Source organism: Schistocerca serialis, chromosome 3 (assembly GCF_023864345.2).
Source record: "Schistocerca serialis cubense isolate TAMUIC-IGC-003099 chromosome 3, iqSchSeri2.2, whole genome shotgun sequence".
NCBI lineage: Eukaryota > Metazoa > Arthropoda > Insecta > Orthoptera > Acrididae > Schistocerca > Schistocerca serialis.
In genome coordinates this window covers 292,890,310-292,911,982 of record NC_064640.1, presented here as the reverse complement: position 1 = coordinate 292,911,982, position 21,673 = coordinate 292,890,310, and the positions used below count along the sequence as shown (strand labels likewise).

The 21,673-nt window shown below is 43.4% G+C and overlaps 1 protein-coding gene across 1 annotated transcript; it reads left to right on the top strand.

The window, feature by feature from the left end:
* Positions 1–3,594: 3,594 nt before the first annotated feature.
* Positions 3,595–21,336, top strand: LOC126470794 (uncharacterized). The gene is made up of 3 exons (XM_050098805.1): positions 3,595–3,621; positions 15,806–16,402; positions 21,189–21,336. Exons 1-3 carry the CDS (start codon positions 3,595–3,597, stop codon positions 21,309–21,311), a joined length of 747 nt encoding a protein of 248 aa, XP_049954762.1. The 3' UTR covers positions 21,312–21,336.
* Positions 21,337–21,673: the final 337 nt, after the last annotated feature.

The following is a 21,673-nucleotide window of genomic DNA, read 5'->3' as shown; positions in this document are numbered from 1 at the left end:
TACCAGAAACAGGCTAATAGTTAATCCCCAAAAAACGGTACTCATGAACTTCCACACTGATCAAAATAAAAATCCGGCACAACCTGTAATATGTATAGATAACCAAAACATTAGTTCTGTCAATGAAACTAAATTTCTTGGGATTCATATCCAGGAAAATCTTAAATGGAACACTCATATCACAGCCCTAAATTCAAAACTAGCAAAAATGAGCTATGTGGTAAGAATTCTCTGCAACAGTACTAGTGCAGAAACAGTTAGGGCTGTATACTTTGCTCGTGTACATTCAATACTGAAGTACGGTATCATTTTCTGGGGAAATGTACATCAGGCCATAACAGTTTTCAGGAAATAAAAGGCAATTATAAGAATAATGAAACAAGTGAGCAGCAGAAAATCATGCAAACCTTTCTTTAAAGATCTGAAGATCCTACCCCTTCCCTGCATTTATATACTGGAAGTAGTCACGCATGTCAAAGAAAGCATACTGAGAAAAGAAACCCTTTTTCCTCAAAACAAAAGTGTCCATGATTACAGTACCAGGTCAGACAGTGACATACATGTCAATCATTGTAACACCACATTATGCCAAAAAGGTGTATATCATGCAGGAACAAAACTTTACAACAGATTACCAAGACATATAAAATCTCTTACTGAACTACAAAGCTTTAAAAAGTCTGTGACATCCTACCTTCTGAAAAACTGCTACTATTCAGTCTCACAGTATCTTATGCAAGAAAAAAATGTAATTTGTATCTTTAATTGTATAAATAAGTTATAAATATACAGTATTTCAAAAATTTGTAATTATGAACTGTATAGATCCAATTTGTCATAAAAATTTATAAAATTTATGTTTGACATTTGAAAATCCAATAGCTAAAAAGGTTTTCTGTCCAGTATCCTGTGTACAATATATGTACTTAAAAAGAGATTTATATGGACAAATAAATAAATACTTCTATCGAGCAGCACCAAGGAGACCGCCGAGTTCGGCGTCTTCATACCACGAATTGTTCTCCACCAGTAATGCCACATGCCATCACTTGGTGAGACGCTGCAGAGATTGCTGCTGGTAAGCCTTTCGGGGCATAAGGTCATGATACACGAAACCCTGCTGTTCCTGACGTTTCGTCCAGAACTGCGCTGGACTTCTTCAGAGGCGTTGCTCCTCTGCTGAGTCTTGCCTACATCAGTCGGCAGGAGTCAACGGAACAACGTCTCTGAAGATGTCCAGCGCAGTTCTGCCCGAAAAATTAGGAACAGAAGAGTTTCTATGCCGCGAAACGCTTACCAGCAGCACTGTAATCCGGTCGCGAAATCCTTCATTCTATCACGCTGCAGGGAGGTTTGGAATTTAATCCACTACACTGACGCAAAGACTAGCTATCACAAACTTTACGCCACCCCTCCTCCTCCTCATGCCGGGCAAATACTGACAGTGATAATTTCATCCACCACCAGGATATGAAGCAGCTTCCTTTCGACGCGAGCGCCAGCGCACAGACGTGCGTTAGGGACCTAGGCCACGGAGGCGGGTAACATTTAAGCAGTCTTTCTTCCCGCGCTCAATATGCGAATTGAATGGGAAGAGAACGGACAGTACGCGCGGCCAAGCATTTCACAGTGGTTTTCTGGTTATGAATATAAATCTAAACGGAAACAGAAAAGCATCTAACAGGAACTGAAGAAAACAGAGTACCAAACTCATTGTTGAAGTAAAAACCGAAACAAGGGATAAGGATGATCAGTCGCCCAAAGAACAGAGCAGAATACTTGGGATAGGGGACGGGGGGGGGGGGGGGGGGAATCAGAAATGGTTAAATCCTGAACGTCGATGTGATGGTTATGATGGCCTTTTAGTCGAAACATCTATATCACTAAAACACTAACCCGTTGTACCGTAAGGTTAACAAAAATTCGTTTTTTAACATTTCGCGTAGTTATTGACCGAATTTAAAAATTTAAAATGCTGTCACAACCCTCTTATTAAGCGGTAGAATAATTTATTAAAAGTTTAACACCATAAGGCAATATTGCTGTTAGAAACTGTGTGTTTACCTTGAGGCAGCATAACTCAAGGCGCGCAAATACCAAACGTCATTCACCGTTTATTTGAAAATGAGAGTGCTTAGCGACTTGCAACAAACTTTACACATAATTTCAAACCTTCATAAATCTCCCTGTGCTGATACTCCCCACGGAATGATGAAAGGAATTAGGTTTATTGCTTACTATATTTTCGCTGTTGCCGGCCACTGTGGCCGAGCGGTTCTAGGCGCTTCAGTCCGGAACCGCGCTGCTGCTACGGTCGCAGGTTCGAATCTTGCCTCGGGCATGGATGTGTGTGATGTCCTTAGGTTAGTTAAATTTAAGTAGTTGTAAATTTAGGGAACTGATGATGTCAGATGTTAAGTCCCATAGTGCTTAGAGCCATTTTCACTGTTCAAGCAGGCAAACTTCATGATCAAGCGTGACGTTTTAATTTATTACCTCTTTATTACAATTGTATTCGCAACACAGTGTTTAGGCAGTGTTCACACATACCACTAATTGTGTTGTGCAGCAGATATGACATCATAAACATTGAGAACGTGAAAAACTAGTTTTTGCTCAAAATGGGAGTTCAAGCATGATATATTAATTTAACAGTTCTTTACTGCTATCTCTATTCACGACACATTTTGCAGACAGTATCTACATATATTTCTGAGCGTACCTGCAAAATTACGTCATTGTACGATGCGCAGTTCAGGAGGTATGACGTAAAACATTGAGATGCGCGAAGAACTAGATTTTGCTTAAAATGGAGAGCAAATCACCAGACTATATTCATCCATTGTTTCATAATGAGAGCACTTAGTGCCTTCCAACACACTTTAAGAATAATTTCAATATATTCTAAACTTTTCTCGCTTGTACGCTCAAAGTTTAATTGTTAACACATTAACTCGTTCGTAAAGTAATCAGGCATTCGAAGTTGTTTTATATATTGGAGTTAAATACTTTAAAGTTCGGGGGCTTACTGGTATTCTGCTAAAATTGAAAGAGCTTAAATATCTGTAATTTTACTTCTGTTTTCAATTTCACTTCAGAGCCGCAAATACGAACCAGAAGACATTCAGGTGCCCGCGAGCAGCTGTTTATCAGTTTCTAGTATAAAAGCGACCGCAGATTAACTCAAAGATCTCTTCCAAATTTAATACCTCTCGAAACAGCAGTATCTGAAAAATGGTTCAGCCACAGAGACGGCATTCACAGAGACGTTGTAGTAGAAGCCACGCCACGCTATTCGTTTCCGAACGAACACATCCGTAAGAAGGGAGAGGTACGTTCCGGAGTGTCCCCCGGCGACGTGTTGTGGGGTAGTACATCTATGCCGTAACACAGGCCTGATTACGATCGTGCCGATGTGAATTAGGGCCTCTGTGCTGTTGCCTGAGCGCGCCGACTGTTAATGTCGTTCCGGACACATTGTTATTCCGCGGGGCGCATCAGTAGAAAGGGCCGGGCTCTCACAGAGCCGGCGGTATATAAGCGCCTGGCGAAAGGAGACAGCGCAGTAGCACGTAGCACGGCTCCGCCCTCACCATGGCCCGCGCGCACCTCCTAGCCCTGGTAAGCACATCTCCACAGCTCTCCTCTGCCCGCTTGCGGTAGCTTCCTAGAATCATTCAGCTGGCCTTGGAAGCTACGAAGCGGCAGGTTCAGTACCAACCAAAAATAACTAGCATTTCTTAGATAACATTTTAACTTCTAAAACATACTCTTGGGATTTTGTCATTGTATTAACAACAACACTTGCTTTCCATCATTTAAACAGATCTCTGCATCTGTATTTGTCAATCAGTTTCTTCTAAGTTGCTAAACCGCATTGCTGCATGAGCCAGAGAACAGTTATATGGCAAACGAGAGAACGAGGAGTGATATGTACAGGTTTTTGTTTGGTATCTAACAGATTAGAAAGCCATCACTAAAGTAAGCAAGATCAAGTGCCTGCAGGCTGCAGTAGCTATACAGAGATGAGGGGACTTGGGCAGATAGACCAGCGTGTAGAGTTCCCTCAAACCAGCCTAGCGACTGAAAACCATAACAACGATGGGTTGGTTCTCAAACCTCTCCGCAGTGATTCATGTACTGCACGAGTGTGTAGTACCCATGCAAAATACAACTGACTGGGGATTTGAACGAATAAATAGAGCCGCGCGGATGACCGCGCGGTTAGAGACGCCATGTCACTAATTGCGCGGCCCCTCCCGTCGGAGGTTCGAATCCTTCTTCGGACATGGGCGTGTTTGTTGTTCTTACCATAGGTTAGTTTAAGTAGTGTGTAAGTCTAGGGACCGATGACCTCTGCAGGTTGGTCCCATAAGAACTCACACACATTTGAACATTTTTTTGAGTAAATAGAAGGGCAGCAGGAGCGGTAAAATGTATGTTCGACTCTTGGGAGAGGGTAAGGGAAATGGCGAAGAACTGTATTTGCCAAACGCATGAAGATAGACGCCAACTATACCGCAAAAATGTAATTTCCAAGAACCAGTATTAAGTAAGGAGTTTAGGAATATCCTAGAGCCCCCTACATATCGCTCCCGCAGGGACGGCCGGCCGGGGTGGCCGAGCGGTTCTAGGCGCTACAGTCAGGAACTGCGCGACCGCTACGGTCGCGGGTTCGAATCCTGCCTCGGGAATGGATGTGTGTGATGTCCTTAGATTAGTTGGTTTAAGTAGTTCTAAGTTCTAGGGGACTGATGACCTCAGATTTTAAGTCCCATGGTGCTCAGAGCCATTTGAACCATTTGAACCGCAGGGACTGCAAAGAATGGTTAGACTAATAACAGCTCACACAGCGGCATTTCAACGTTCTTCACACATCCATTGCGCCAATGGCATATGAAGAAACTCTAATACGTGTTACAATGGGATGTACCCTCTGCCATCACATCACAGTGGTTTGCACACTATGGATGGTGAAGTTGACGCAGATGAGGTCCTACGACGCCATCAAATGTCAACTGACACCAGTGGATTGATTGTCAAACTTCTCCTTAGTATCTCATGAAGTGAATGCCTGTGTCACGGTTAATGACTAACCGTCCGTCGTGTGATGGCGCTAAGCATTCGGATAGAGTATGCTACCAGGAACAAACAATCTACACCCCGCAAGCGTTCGCTACAGACATCGAAACTGCACATTTGCTCTTCTGACACATCATCTGCAGGTATATCTACATCTGTGTTTACACTTTACGATGTACTTCGAGTATCATTAGCATTTACACCCGTTTTCTGTTCAATTTTAGGAGTGGTGTGGGAGAAAAACGACCGCATGAGCTCAAGGTAAACCTGTTCAATAGCGAAATATGTCATTTACGTAGCCCCCTACGCTCATGGGTCTTAACACTCGAGTCATTTGAATAAGACAAATATTCAGAAACAGACGGCTCGTTGTTTTGCGCAAAAACCAGTCCGCTCTTTACCTGTGTTTTTCTTCCTGTGCCTTTGTCCCGCATCCGCGCAGGGTCGACATGGCTATTAAAGGATTTGGCGAGGTTAATTTTGAAGTGTGGCCACATGCCCCTCCTGTCGCCACCCCGTTACCCTCACTGGACGGAAAATGTGTACCCCAAGTGTCTGGATGTAGTGTTACTCATGTGAAAGTAAGCGAAAGTCTTCTACTTACTTACTTATCCGTGGCTTGGGCCTTAGTGACCATATGCCTGCTCCACACTCCTCCTCCATCGTTCCCGATTGCGAGCCTCCTGCCAACACTCGCCCGCTCCTAGTCCCATGTCCTCGGTGTCCTTGTCAATATTGTCCTTCCATCTTGTCCGCGGTCGTCCTCGGTATCTGCTTCCAGCTACAGCTCCCAGAAACACATCATGGGGTACCCTCCCTTCATTCATCCTTGCTACATGTCCAGCCCAGGTCAACCATCTTCTTCTTATTCTTTTTATAACGTCAGGCTGTGCTTAAAGCTCTTTTAATTCTTGGTTTTTCCGAATTCTCCATTCCCCCGTTTGTGAATCTATCTCAGGAGGTTTTTCGTTCGAAAACAAGTAGTTTCTCTTCCTCTGTTCTCCTAAAGGTGAGGCTTTCACAACCGTACATAACCAATGGCATGATTATACTTTGGTACAGCCTGATCTTAAAACTTCTTGACAGAGATCTTTTCTTCAGCACATCCTGAAGGCTAAAGTATGCTCTGTTGCCTCCAACAATTCTTGCATTTATTTCAGTTTCACAGTGGTTCTGATCACTGCAGAGACTACCAATGTATTTGAAAGTATTTTACCTTTTGAATCGGAGACTGTCCACCGTGAGCGGGTCCCCATCAGTCGCTGACTAGTACTCACCTAGTGGGCGTGAGAAACCACATAAAAACCACATTCGAGTTGGGCGACACACCGACCTTCGTCGTTGACCTACCGGCCGGAGGTAGGTACCTCCCTCCCGGGGAAGCAGCGCTATGACGTGCACAGCTGTCCGTGCGGGTAGACTTTCACCTCTATTGATTTTCACAAACCGCAGAAGGATTACATAGTCAACACCTTATTAATCTATCATAACGGTTCCTTTCGATTCATCAACGAAAAATATTATGTCAAAAATAAGAAAAGTGCTTCAAACAAAATGATACACAAGGCGTATTTATGTGACTAGATACGGCGTATCTACGTATTACATATGCTCCACAGGTAGGACTACTGTTATGATATCGACAGTTGCGTGCAGTGGCCAACTGAAAACGGCTACAGAAGCAAATTTCTGCTCTTACTGCAGTGTTAGAGCACGTAACATAATTACAAAAGAAAGATAGGCAGCTGAAATGAACTGTTCGAATAGTGCAACTTTTGCAACACAGGATAGTCCGAGCGTCGAATAAACAACCTGTGGTCTGGAAGCTCAGCCAGCCTACCGGTGGTTTTCCACACTCACTTAGGTAAATTCGTGGCTAGTTCGCCACCTCAGTAACACAACACATAGTTATTTAAAACGTGACAACGGAAGGAGGGTATGATTCCAGAAGGAAAAAGAAGAAATAATGTAAGTGAAGTACCTGCTCCCAGGAACAAACTGACAAGAAAGTAGTAGACTAGCTTTCAAATCAGCGCACAATCCGCTGTACAGTGAAAATGCATTCTGGAGTATTTTAGATGTTTATTGTTCCAAATATAAACACATACCCAGTACTCGCAGGACTAAATTTCAAAATGTTGTAAAAGGTGACGAATTGTGTAGCAGTCGCCGTCGTTAGCATCGCCTGCGTTTGTTAGCGATGCAGGTATACTACACATTTCGAGCAAGTCTTTCAACTGAAAACGCATAAAATATGCACTTACACTTATTTACTAGACTTTCGTACTGTTCGCGTTGGACATATTTGCTCACAATGAAATTTAATATAGTTCTGGCAACCCCTCCTTCCCTCCCCGATTGTGACCAAGGTTTTCTGGAGGTTTCCTTTCTCCGTTAAGTCATCTCGCCCCCTTTTATGCCCCAATTGGGGCTCGTCCTGTTTCACTACCAGCTCACCTGTTATTTGGTTGAAAGGACTCCGACCCCACAATGGGTCAGAAATTGAGCCGCCCCTTTAGGGATGGAAAATGTAAACTAGTAATATCTTGCTTCTTGAAAGCTGTTTATCGCTAACAAAACCTACCCAAATTATATTGACAGACTTGTGAAACATTTAACATTCCTTCAGTCTGCTTTCTTTCCCTTTTGAAACGTGATTTGAAAGCTTTTTGTACGCAAAAACCTTACGGATTCTTCTACGAGGTGTATTCCATTTTCTTTTTCAACGGCAGCTAAGTTAGGAAACAACGAGATTTTTTGTGCTGGTCAGGGAAGGGAGGGGGTTCAGTGACGAAACCAGGAATGGTCTTGTTGAAGGAGCCGTCGTGGTATTAGCGTGAAGTGGTTTACAGCAAGAACAAGAAACCTAAATCAGGATGACCAGACAGCTATTTGTAGCCTAACCCTCCCAAATAGCTACCCATTCTTAAGGAATGCACTGCCTCACTCAATTCCCAGTTACATAAGGATCTAGACTTCAGATGTGGAGTCCCAACTAAGGTGCAGCTTAATACTGTTCACAAACACAATACTTAGACTGAACTGAACGTCAAGTTAATTGTATGAAAACACTTGTAGGACTGGCTGGGGACAAAACTCCAGGCACCTTATTTAGTGTGGCATTTGGCTGCTCGCCATCGAACCATGTAATGGAGATATTCTCCTTCTCGAAGCTGCAGAGTAAATACGAAACCGACAAGCGAGTACGGTGCTGATACGTCACGACGCAAGAAAACCAGATTCAGAATTACAAAGAGCACTAAGTTCTACCCACAAATGCAACAATAGAATAGTAGTAACCTGAGCACTGGCTGTGAAAACTCCGAATTCCAATCCAGCTCACAGTATTAGTTTAGTTTGCCATGAAGATTCATTCCAGCCAAACTGAGTTACATACTGCACAACACACATAACATAACGTGAGCTCTGAGTAGTAATCTCGCCTTCGATGCTAACTCATTTTTTGGCAACTGTTGCTATAAATTCTAATGAAAAAAATAACTACCGCTCAGTACGTCCCAATTCATAAACCTAAAATGGCTTTCTGCACAGAAAATCAGTATCAGAGGTAGCGAACAGTATCTGCACGGATTAAACTATAATGTAGCAGAGTACACGCCGAGACGGAAAAAAGGTAGAAGAACGGCAATTATTTCGCAAGCAGGGAAATACCGAACTCATTAACTAGTAAAAATATAAAATTGCACCTGTCTCTTCGGAACGAAACGTCCGTGGCTGTGTTTACAGTTGCGAGGGAAAGCTCAAGAAACGAGTAATATGCAGCCGAGCAGCGGAACATAGCATTGGTCACGCAATGAACTGGTTGGAGGCGACGATGAGTCTTGTAGCAATGCCTTATCCGTCCTAGATTACTTCCTGCACGTCTTCCTGCGGCCAGAAATGCGTGTTATGACGCCGATGCTGATTCATCATGCTGAAGCAGTAAATACCTGGCGTGACATGAAAACTTAAGTCTTGCGCTATACGAGCTGCGTAACGCCATAGCTTAACATCGAGATAAGAAATTCGGTCGGAAACTCAAGCGGAAATGTTTCGAGTGGTACCTCTTTGTGCCTCTTGCCCTCCCCACAGATTTCTCCAATCTGGAAGTGCTTCACTATAGAAACGTACTCCATCGAACGAATAGTTGTGATCTTTACTTATCAATCTATATTGGTGTACTGGTTAAGGCACTACACTCATATCAGAGGACAACAGGATTTTATGTGGTTTCTCTCAAGCGCTTCAGGTGAATGGTGAGGCAGTTTCATCAACAAAGACACATTCAGTTACAGTTCTCTTCTTTGTCCAAGCAAGCGCCTCGACGTCGATCGTACCACTCCTGGGTTTTCTGAAATGAATCACTAAAAGTACTAGACGAATTTTGCTGTTCGGGCAACAAAATAACTGATGTGGCCCCAAAAATCAAATGGCTCTGAGCACTATGGGACTTGACATCTGAGGTCATCAGCCCCTAGAACTTAGACCTACTTAAAGCTAACTAACCTAAGGACATCACACACATCCATGCCCAAGGCAGGATTCGAGCAATGCTGGAGCCCATGCGCCTTCTAGCTTGATGACATCTTATTTGTTGCACCGCCACGCGGGATTAGCCGAGCGGTCTCAGGCGCTGCAGTCATGGACTGTGCGGCTGGTCCCGGCGGAGGTTCGAGTCCTCCCTCGGGCATGGATATGAGTGTCTGTCCTTCGAATAATTTAAGTTACGTAGTGTGTAAGTTTAGGGACTGATGACCTTAGCAATTAAGTCACATAGGATTTCACACACATCTGAACATTTTGAATTTGTTGCACTACTCTCGCAAGCTATTATCTACTGTTCGGAGTGGTGCAGCTAGTAGGTTTTCTGATCATTTCATGTTCGAGTCGAATTTAGTTGTTGAACCGTCACTAGTCGTTTGGCCCCTAAGTGCTTCTAAGAATAATTCGTGCCAAGTGACTGTGGCTGACACAATTAACTTTCAAAGTGTGGGCTCTCCAGTCGTCGTATTTAAGGATGCGCCAAGGTCAAATATTATAAAACCAAACACACGAGGGGGGGAGGGCGGGGAAATGAAGTGTTGTGCCACTCTTAGGACTAACATTGTTATTTTGTACATACACATCTGCAGCTAGACTCCGCACATTACCTTGTGCTGTTTTCATCGCCCTCTCCCTCCCATTCCCTGCCCCGTTTAGGAAAGAGGCACGGAAATAACAGCTACCGTTACATCTACGCATGAGCTTAAACTTCTCTAATTTGTTGTCTACTAATGTGAAATTTATGTGAAACGATGTAGTATGTTTCTATAATGGCCTTGTGTTCTCAGAATTTTAGGCGTAAACATTTCCATAACGCGTAATATATTAACTACACTGTCTTCCAGTGCAGTTTGTTGGGCAATATTTCAAACACTTTGCGCTAACTAGCAGGACTAAACGGACGGCTCTCAGCTAGAAACATTTAAGCTCGCAGGGACATGTAGATCGCTCTGAATTTGGCATCGCAGCCTAGAACATTGGAAATATTAAACATATAGCTAGAATCTCCTTGCCGATCATGAAGCGCGTTTGAGGATCCTTTAGACCATACAGAAATAGTTCTTGAGTACGAAAATCAACATGCTTTAATCGCAATTCGTGATTTCAAAGTGAAATAGGCCTTGTCATTGATATATAACAACAAAAGACCATGATTGCAGCAATCGTCTTAAGAACTAATATCAGTATTATGCATATCAGAGAAATCTTTTACACTGTTAATTTGCTTTCTGACAATTCTGTTTACATCATTTTCAAAATTTTCAATATCACCACAACAGATTCCGTTAGCACTCTGAACTTGTTAAAAAGACGCTGATCCTTAGTCGAAGACTTACAACTCGTACACGAATTTTTTGCGCTCGTAAAACACTAGTCCCCTGAAGAGAATATCATATGAGCAGACAATCCGAAAAGTAGATTTTTGAGGAGTCAAACGTTCGTCACACGTGCCACGTTCCAAAGTTTCCACTAAATGTAGGAACCTACGATATCATTTAGCAGATATGATTCACATGTTGTTCCCAGCTAAGTTCAAATTCGTAATACATTCCTAATATGTTAACAGATTTAATTTCTGTATCTTTCTTCTCAGACAATCCTAAAAGATGATGGAATTTGTATGACTTCCATGGGAGATCTAATTCAAATGAAATCTAAGAAGGATCTAGGGATAGATCCCTGTAGAACATTAGTACGAGCTGCCACTAAGGGAAAATGATTACAAGAATTGCACCGTCAGGGAGAGATGTTTCGCAGCTTGGGAATGATGAGATCGCGATGATCTGACCTAGTTTCCCACTCCCGATGTCGCTAAGACAACGTGACCGTGGCAGTGCACGAAGGCCGGAAGGCTCAAGCGCAAAGAAAGCGGCGCGTTTCGTCATGGCGCATTGTTTGCGCGGGAAACAGGGCAACGCTGCCATTAGCAACCACTTTCTCCCACTACATGCCACAGTCCACAACTTAATTAACGCCTTCCACTTGACTCTTATCACGGTGTAGTAGTTCAGAGGCACTAAAGTGTGCGACATTCTTTCTTACTTTTTCTTCTCACAGCATATGCACTCTTCCCCTTATGTTAAGGACGATCTCTGTTACTAACGTACATCGAAGAGGGTTGGGTTGGGTTGTTTTGGGGAAGGAGACCAGACAGCGAGGTCGTCGGTCTCAGCGGATTAGGGAAGGATGGGGAAGGAAGTCGGCCGTGGCCTTTGAAAGGAACCATCCCGGCATTTGCCTGGAGCGATTTAGGGAAATCACGGAAAACCTAAATCAGGATGGCCGAACGCGGGATTGAACCGTCGTCCTCCCATCGAAGAAATCGGCATACATACACGGTAGCTTTAAGCAACCAGGAACACTGGATTCTTTTGCAGCATCTACTGGCAGTGCTCTACCACCACTAAGTTAGGTGACATCACGTTTAAAACTGGGCTCGTATAACGTATAAGTTAGGAGGCTGAGTTCAAATCGTCTCCAGGCCATCCTAATTTAAGTTTTTCATAATTTCTCATATCACTTCAGGTGCTTGCCTAGAGTTTCTGCTCAGCATGCTCCTCGGCATGGCCTACCGTTTTCAGTTTCATGAATGAGACTAGCTTTCAGAAATGCAATACAAGGTGAAGAAATAGGGAATTACTGTCCGATATGTTTTCCTATATTACCAGCTATCAAACAACTTTCCAATATCTGGGGTATCTATAAGCAGCAATTTAACGTGCAACGATCACCGAATCTGTGAGAAAACCTGTTCTCAGAATGACACTATATGAAAGAATACTGATAAATTGTAGTTTATCCACGACCGAGTTCTCTTAACAAAACACATGTCCCACGATTACTCAGTAGTGTTTACAGCTCATTAATCCTTACTATGCTGAATTATCAGAATATCCAGAGGAAAGCTACGTAATTCATTACGACTTTTAATCACAAGTACGTCCCAAAAACGTGCTCAAAGTTCTATGATAAAATTGAATCAAAATTGAACTTACCATCGACGTCGAGACAGTAAGTTCTCAATCCCCTCCAATAATTCTTTCCCACATCCAACATCTTTCCTATAACATTCTCTCCTACTCCACAACTTTATCCTCCCACCTAGTATATAACCAGGAGCCACCAGAATACCACAAAGAACACACAGTAACAACGTCAGGTCATGAATACCTCGCAGTTTCATCCTGTTAAAATTTATTTTTTATTTACTTTACTTTTTTCAAACAAACGCTGAAGGCAGCCCCCTAAGGCCTTTAAGAAAGGTCACAGTTCGTAGTAACTGATGGGAAGTAATCGAGTGAAACAGAAGCGAAATCTGGCATTCCCCAAGTAAGTATTATAGCCCTCTGCTGTTCCTAATCTATACAAATGACTTAGGAGACAACCTGAGCAGCCCTCTTAGACTGTTAACAGATGACGCTGTCGTTTACTGTTTAGTAAAGTCAACAGAAGATCAGAACCAATTTCAGAATGATTTTGACACGATATTTGTATGATGTGAAAAGTCGCAGTTGACGAAACAACAAAAAGTGTGAGGTCCTCTACAAGAGTATTAAAAGGAATCGGTTATATATCGGTTACACGATAAATCATACAACGACTCAACTAAATATCTAGGGTTGAATAACATGGAATTGTTTACCAAGAAGTAATGGAAGAATTCAAAAATGAAAAAAATCTAGGAATTACAATTACGAACAACTTAAATAGGAACTATCACATAGAAAATTTTATGGGGAAGGCGAACTAAAGACTGCGTTTTATTGTAGAAACACTTAGAAGTTGCAACAAATCTTCTGAAGAGGCTACGTGCACTACACTTGTCCGTCCTCTGCTAGAGCATTCATTGGTGCGCGGCGCGGGATCCCCATAAGATAGAATAGACACAGGAAATCGAAAACGTTCAAAGAGACGCAATTCATTTTGTATTATCGCGAAGTAGAGGAGAGACTATCACGGATTTGATACACGAATTGGGGTGGCAGTTACAGAAACAACGACATTTCTTGATGCGGCAAGACCTTTTCACGAAATTTCAATCTCCAGCGTTCTCCTCCGAATGCGACAATATTTTGTTGACTCCCGCCTACATAGGATGAAAGGATCATTGTAATAAAATAAGAGAAACCAGAGATCGTACGGAGAGATTTAGGTCTTCGTTTTTCACGTGCTGTTCGAGATTGCAACGGTACGGAAATAGTCTGAAAATGGTTCGATGAATCCTCTGCCACAAACTTAAGTGTGAGCTGCAGAGTAGTCTTGTAGATGTTGATTTAGGGATATTGTAAATGACGGATAACTGTAAATAATCAGTTGGAAAAGGATGCGGAAGGAAATAGGTCGTGTCCTGATGGCAGAATCCAACAGTTGCATTCTCTTAAAGTGACGGAAAACCTATACATGGACGTCCGGGCTTAAATTTTTAGCCCAGACCTCTTGTATCGTAAGTATGCGCCACATCGTTTAGTAATAAATCCCAATGAATGTTGCTATTAAAAAGGTGTTAAGACTCATCAAAAACCTTATTCTTAATAGTCCAACAGTGCACGTTCGTTAGCAAATCAAGAAACATGTCACTTCTACCTACATACATCTAGCATAATGATTATGACGGTAAAATTAAAGGAACTGGTGTTAATATGCTGGCGTGCAGTCGTTCCTCCAGCACAGGAGCTGATGGGGTAGGTGAGAGCGAATCATTTTGGTGGTTGTGCTATGCATAGAAAAGTAAAAAAGAAGGTACAACATACGGTGCAAAAGGCAGCTGAAGCACTGAAAATGCAGTCGATAAAAACGTTGTGCTGACAAAGATAAAAACACGATACGCATGGGCGTCCGCAGAAATTTTTCAAATTGGGGCAATACTCTGAAATTGATTCATTTTGTATAAATGGTTCAAATGGCTCTGAGCACTATGGGACTTAACATCTCAGGTCATCAGTCCCCTAGAACTTAGAACTACTTAAACCTAACTAACCTAAGGACATCACACACATCCATGCCCGAGGCAGGATTCGAACCTGCGACCGTAGCGGTCGCGCGGTTCCAGACTGAAGCGCCTAGAACCACTCGGTCACCAGCGGCCGGCTCATTTTGTATAACTGGAACAGTTAGTTTGACTACGTATACTGCCGCAAGAACTAAATTTAACAAGAATTACATGAAACGTGATGTATCTTAAACGATTAATAGATATGCATTCATTGTTTTAGGCAGAATATATACTTAAGAAAATACTATTTTAAATATTTATCACCAGAGCTGGCATATTAGGATATGTTTGATGTGGATAGTTATGTTTACATCATCACACTGAAATTTATCTCATATCTGCGTTAAAAAATGTCAAAGTTGTAGTTACACCTTACAGTATTATGATCATATATGTGTATAACATATATTTCTCTTAATTATGGTACCTTCATTATCTAGCATGATGTGATCCTTATGACATCGATATATTATATACAATGGAGAATGGAGAACTGAAACGTAAAAATCTGAAATAGAAAAAAAAGAGAACTACGGAGAGGACGCTGTTGGAATGCAACAAAAAGAAAAATAATGCCAAATTAATACTACTCAAAATAGAAAAACGGAAATAAACTTTTCAAATACAAATGGTTCAAATGGCTCTGAGCAGTATGGGACTTAACTTGTGAGGTCATCAGTCCCCTAGAACTTAGAACTATTTAAACCTAACCAACCTAAGGACATCACACACATCCATGCCCGAGGCAGGATTCGAATCTGCGACCGTAGCCGTCGCGCGGTTCCAGACTTTAGCGCCGAGAAGCGCTCGGCCACCCAGGCTGGCGAAATAAACTTTTAAAGACCACAAAATGTCCTTTTGTATCAATGTTAAATTTGCTACTTAGTAATACGGCAAACAGTGATTGCTACAGTTATGTGAAAACTTTGTAATAAATACAAACTCTATACCCTGAACTTCCGGAAAGGGGTAAGTGCGCCCTATAACCCGGGGGTTGCTGACGCCTATGGATATTAATGTTAACTGAATATGGCTGAAAGCGCGAAATGCACTTGGCATAAATAAAGCTGTATAAAAGGTGGTCGGTTGGTGTACGTCGTCAAGTAAGCTTCACTGTTTCTGGAACATAAGAATGTCTAGACGATTAAAAGGGGCCAACGAGCACAACTCACAAAACTCTTGTTGCAGACGATGTGCTGGTTGGCAGTGTCGGTACGCACTGCACCTGCGGGACCATACAGCGGTAACGGCGGAGGCGGCTACAGCAGAGGCGGTGGTGGTAATGGCTACAGCGGGGGCGGCGGGGGCGGCAACGGCTACAGCGGGGGCGGCGGTGGTGGCCACGGCTACAGCGGAGGCGGCGGAGGCTTCGGCGGCGGCGGCGGCGGTGGCGGCGGCGGTGGCTATAGCCCGCCACTCCCCAGCGGGTACGCGCCACCTCCAGCCGTCGACACGCAGTACGGCGCGCCAGCGCAGGCGCCGGTCATCCACAAGCACGTGTACGTGCACGTGCCGCCACCAGAGCCCACGTACGCGGCGCCCAGGAAGCCGCAGCCTCCGCCGCCGCCCCCACAGAAGCACTACAAGATCGTGTTCATCAAGGCGCCCGCGCCGCCGCCGCCCACGGTGCCGGACCTGCCGCCCATCGCGCCGCCCCCCGAACAGAAGACGCTCATCTACGTGCTCGTCAAGAAGCCCGAGGAGCCGCCCGAGATCACCATCCCCACGCCCGCGCCCACACAGCCTTCCAAGCCGGAAGTCTACTTCATTCGCTACAAAACACAAGTAAGTGCGTATTTACATTAAACATATTTTAAAGAGTTGGTCTACTACTATAAACTAAAGCGCACAGCGCTAGATTTCGAGCCCGACGGGAGAGGCAGACTCCTCAGATCAAAATCTGTCGATCTGGCCTGAGGTATTGTTCGCGCAAGTTAGCTTTATGACTTTTTTTTACTGATGACAGATTGTATTTAACCGAATCAGATGACGGCACGCGCTAGTGAAAGTAGCAAAGAGCATAGTTCGAATATTCCGTCACTCTACCATCCGGTGAGCAAGATGTATGAGACAGGCGAAATACCCTCAGACTTCAAGAAGAATATAATAATTCATATCCCAAAGAAAGCAGGTGTTGACAGATGTGAAAATTACCGAACTATCAGTTTAATAAGTCACGGATGCAAACTACTAACGCGAATTCTTTACAGACGAATGGAAAAACTGGTAGAGGCCGACCTCGGGGAAGATCAGTTTGGATTCCGTAGAAATGCTGGAACACGTGAGGCAATACTGACCCTACGACTTATCTTAGAAAATAGATTAAGGAAAGGCAAACCTACGTTTCTAGCATTTGTAGACTTAGAGAAAGCTTTTGACAATGTTGACTGGAATACTCTCTTTCAAATTCTGAAGGTGGCAGGGGTAAAATACAGAGAGCGAAAGGCTGTTTACAATTTGTACAGAAACCAGATGGCAGTTATAAGAGCCGAGGGACACGAAAGGGAAGCAGTAGTTGGGAAGGGAGTGAGACAGGGTTGTAGCCTCTCCCCGATGTTATTCAATCTGTATATTGAGCAAGCAGTAAAGGAAACAAAAGAAAAATTCGGAGTAGGTATTAAAATCCATGGAGAAGAAATAAAGACTTTGAGGTTCGCCGATGACATTGTAATTCTGTCAGAGACAGCAAAGGACTTGGAAGAGCAGTTGAACGGAATGGATAGTGTCTTGAAGGGAGGATGTAAGATGAACATCAACAAAAGCAAAACAAGGATAATGGAATGTAGTCGAATTAAGTCGGGTGATGGTGAGGGAATTAGATTAGGAAATGAGACACTTAAAGTAGTAAAGGAGTTTTGCTATTTGGGGAGCAAAATAACTGATGATGGTCGAAGTAGAGAGGATATAAAATGAAGACTGGCAATGGCAAGGAAAGTGTTTCTGAAGAAGAGAAATTTGTTAACATCGAGTATAGATTTATGTGTCAGGAAGTTGTTTCTGAAAGTATTTGTATGGAGTGTAGCCATGTACGGAAGTGAAACATGGATGATAAATAGTTTAGACAAGAAGAGAACAGAAGCTTTCGAAATGTGGTGCTACAGAAGAATGCTGAAGATTAGATGGGTAGATCACATAACTAATGAGGAGGTATTGAATAGAATTGGAGAGAAGAGAAATTTGTGGCACAACTTGACTAGAAGAAGGGATCGGTTGGTAGGGCATATTCTGAGGCATCAAGGGATCACCAATTTAGTATTGGAGGGCAGCGTGGAGGCTAAAAATCGTAGAGGGAGACCGAGAGATGAATACACTAAACAGATTCAGAAGGATGTAGGTTGCCGTAGGTACTGGGAGATGAAGAAGCTTGCACAGGATAGAGTAGCATGGAGAGCTGCATCAAACCAGTCTCTGGACTGAAGACCACAACAACAACAAGACCAAAATTATGCCACCCGCAAGAAGTAAAGAACGTAGTCACTAGCCGGCCACGATGCACTTAGCCACCCCTGGCCGTCATCGGATACACGCAGTGATGTTGCAGTAAACAAGTATAGTAGTGACTCAGGAAAGCGCATCGCACTATGAACGATTTGGTGACAGCTGTGCACGTACTATCAAGTGTTTCAGCGTGTCCTCGTGATTAGAACTCAAGATATGCCGACTGAAGCGCACTCACTCCCAGGTGTAATAATATTGTGGTCGACTAATACTGAAACTCAAGGTGGTTGGGCGAGAACATTTGAGGATACGAGGATAACGAAAACCAATACTGATGGTGTGATATATCGACCAGCATATGTACAGCGAAATGCTGTTTTCCTTACTCTTGTGTTTCTCATCTCCACCTCAGAATAGACAGTTAAAACACAAAAAACACAAAATTCCTTAACATTCGCAAGCAAAAGACATTTAGTTTTACGGTAAACAGTGTTATAGTGGACGGAAGGGACATCTGGTACAGTAAAAAAATAATGCAGAATCTGCAACAGGCAAGCGTCTATTATGTTCGCATCCCAAAAAAATGGGAATAAAGTTAAAGAAAAAGAGAAAATCTGTGAAAGATAATGTTAAAATGGAAAATAAGAATATTCGAAGTTTCTTCTTAACGTCCGAAAAGAATCAAAACCGGTTGTTCATTCGTTACATCTATAACCTTTCCGAAATTAACTTATTTGTGTCAAAACAGTACTGATGTAATGAGTTACTGGACATCGAAAACAGACAGAATTTAGTTTCGTGTACAGGTCATAGTTCGCATAATCGTGTCTTTTGTATTAAAACGTTCTCTCTGTTTTAACAAGCTAATCTTATATAATAATAATTGATCGAATATTAAACCAGTAAATAAGAAGAAATGACGAAAAATGAAAGTGAGACAGGAAAAATAGCTATAAATATACTTTATTGTCAAAGTCGACCACTGAGCTGATTTTCAGTAGTCCTTTTCCACCGATTCAGTCTGCGGCTAGTACAACTGCAGAGGAAGTTCAATGTAGTTTTCCCTGGCTCCTCCTCCACTGTTTCATCGCTGCACCAATCTTTCCACTATATCATCTTCCTCAGCGACCTTCCCACGTACCGAGGCTAGTTTTCTCCCCTTGTTCTCAGTTCGTGCCCCTAGTGTAGTGTTTTCCCTTTCGTATCAGTGTCCCCGATGCGCCAGTGGTCCATTTCTCACCTCCGCAAAGCAGTCCACTGTAAAAGAAGCTTCATTTACTTATCTGCTGCCCATTCTGACATTATTTGAGGAACACAGTTTCCTTCGCTTAGTAACGGCTTGTAGAGTCCCCTACAGTTGTGCATATAGCGTTCGATCTGGAAGCAGTCGACTTCGAACCTGGTGGCGTAAGTAATTCTTATCAGCGGTATGCAGCGGTGGCATACAGTTTCTGATCCTTAGACGGTGCACCACTGTCCTGGATTAGATCCCAAACCTCTCAGCAATGTCTACTGGGTGAGAGCGTATGCAGCACATGGATAGACGATGCTCAATGTCACTCTTAGGCAAGAGAAAGTAACCTACTACCACACAAATGCATCTTTCCTTTCTTTTCTTTTCATTCCCACGATCATCTACATCTACATGTATACTCCGCAAGCCAGCCAACGGTGTGTGGCGGAGGGCACTTTACGTGCCACTGTCATTATCTCCCTTTCCTGTTCCACTCGCGTATGGTTCGCGGAAAGAACTACTGCCGGAAAGCCTCCGTTCGCGCTCGAATCTCTCTAATTTTACATTCGTGATCTCCTCGGGATGTATAAGTAGGGGGAAGCAATATATTCGATACCTCATCCAGAACCGCACCCTCTCTAAACCTGGACAGCAAGCTACACCGCGATGCAGAGCGCCTCTCTTGAAGAGTCTGCCACTTGAGTTTGCTAAACATCTACGTAACGCTATCATGCTTATCAAATAACCCTGTGACGAAACGCGCCGCTCTTCTTTGGATCTTCTCTATCTGCTCCGTCAACCCGATCTGGTACGGATCCTACACTGATGAGCAATACTCAAGTATAGGTCAAACGAGTGTTTTGTAAGCCACCTCCTTTGTTGATGGACTATATTTTCTGAGGACTCTCCCAATGAATCTCAAACTGTCACCCTCTCTACCAACAATTAATTTTATATGATCATTTCACTTCAAATCGTTCCGTACGCATACTCCCAGATATTTTACAGAAGTAACTGGTACCAGTGTTAGCGAGGATACATGCATCCACCCTCTGTCGCATGGAATCCTTGATGCGCTGATGCAGCCCTGGAGAATGGCGTATTGTATCACAGCCGTCCACAATACGAGCACGAAGAGTCTCTACATTTGGTACCGAGGTATCGTAGACAAGAGCTTTCAAATGCCCCCATAAATGAAAGTCAAGAGGGTTGACGTCAGGAGAGCGTGGAGGCCACGGAATTGGTCTGCCTCTCAATCCATCGGTCACCGAATCTGTTGTTGAGGAGCGTACGAACACTTCGACTGAAATGTGCAGGAGCTCCATCGTGCATGAACCACATGTTGTGTCGTACTTGTAAAGGCACATGTTCTAGCAGCACAGGTAGAGTATCCCGTATGAAATCATGATAACGTGCTCCATTGAGCGTAGGTGGAAGAACATACTGACGAAACTAAAATGAGCTCTAACATGGAAATTAAGCGTTTCCGGACACATGCCCACATAACATCTTTTCTTTATTTGTGTGTGAGGAATGTTTCCTGAAAGTTTGGCCGTACCTTTTTGGAACACCCTGTAATCATACAATAAAGGATCCTTCTTTCTGTGTATTCGCAATACATTACATTTGTCTATGTTAAGGGTCAGTGGCCACTCCCTGCACCAAGTGCCTATCCGCTGCAGATCTTCCTGCAGATCTGGATACGATACGATAAGATGCAAAAGACGACACTATCTTGCAGTCATCTGCACGACACACTCTCATATGATGAGCCGCTCTACCCCAATGACTTAGGATGCCTCAGAAACACCTGCGAAATGAGTTACAACGTTCCAGTAGGAGCAAGTGCCTAGGCAGAGAACAGAATGAATGACCGCAAGTGCTTGGTGCCTGTTGCAGACTCAGGAGGGTGGCGGACCGGGCGGCGCGTACGGACCTCCATCGCCGTCTGGCCCCAGCCCAGAATACGGTGCTCCAAGCGCCGGTGGCGGCGGCGGCGGCGGCGGCTCGGGCCCCTACTGAGACCTGCGCCTCACAGCTCACACCGCAGCACTCGCTCGTGTCTAGTTGTGAACACAGTTAGCTATAAACTGTTACTCATAGGTGGTGTTTTCAATCACTTTTGTTCATTTTTTTAAACTGTTTTTTATACATGTAATATGTAATAAATTTATTGTTTCTTAGAACATTGCATTTTTATTGTTGTTTGTGATATACAGGTCGCTTCACAAAGACAGACCATATTTCACATATTTTCTTTTACGTAGAAACACGGAATGACGCACTAAGTGACGCACCCAGAAGGGGAGGAGGAAAAGAAATGAAACGTCACGAGTTGTCACGGTACGTGATGTTAAATGAGTGATTACGGTATAGAGTCAAAT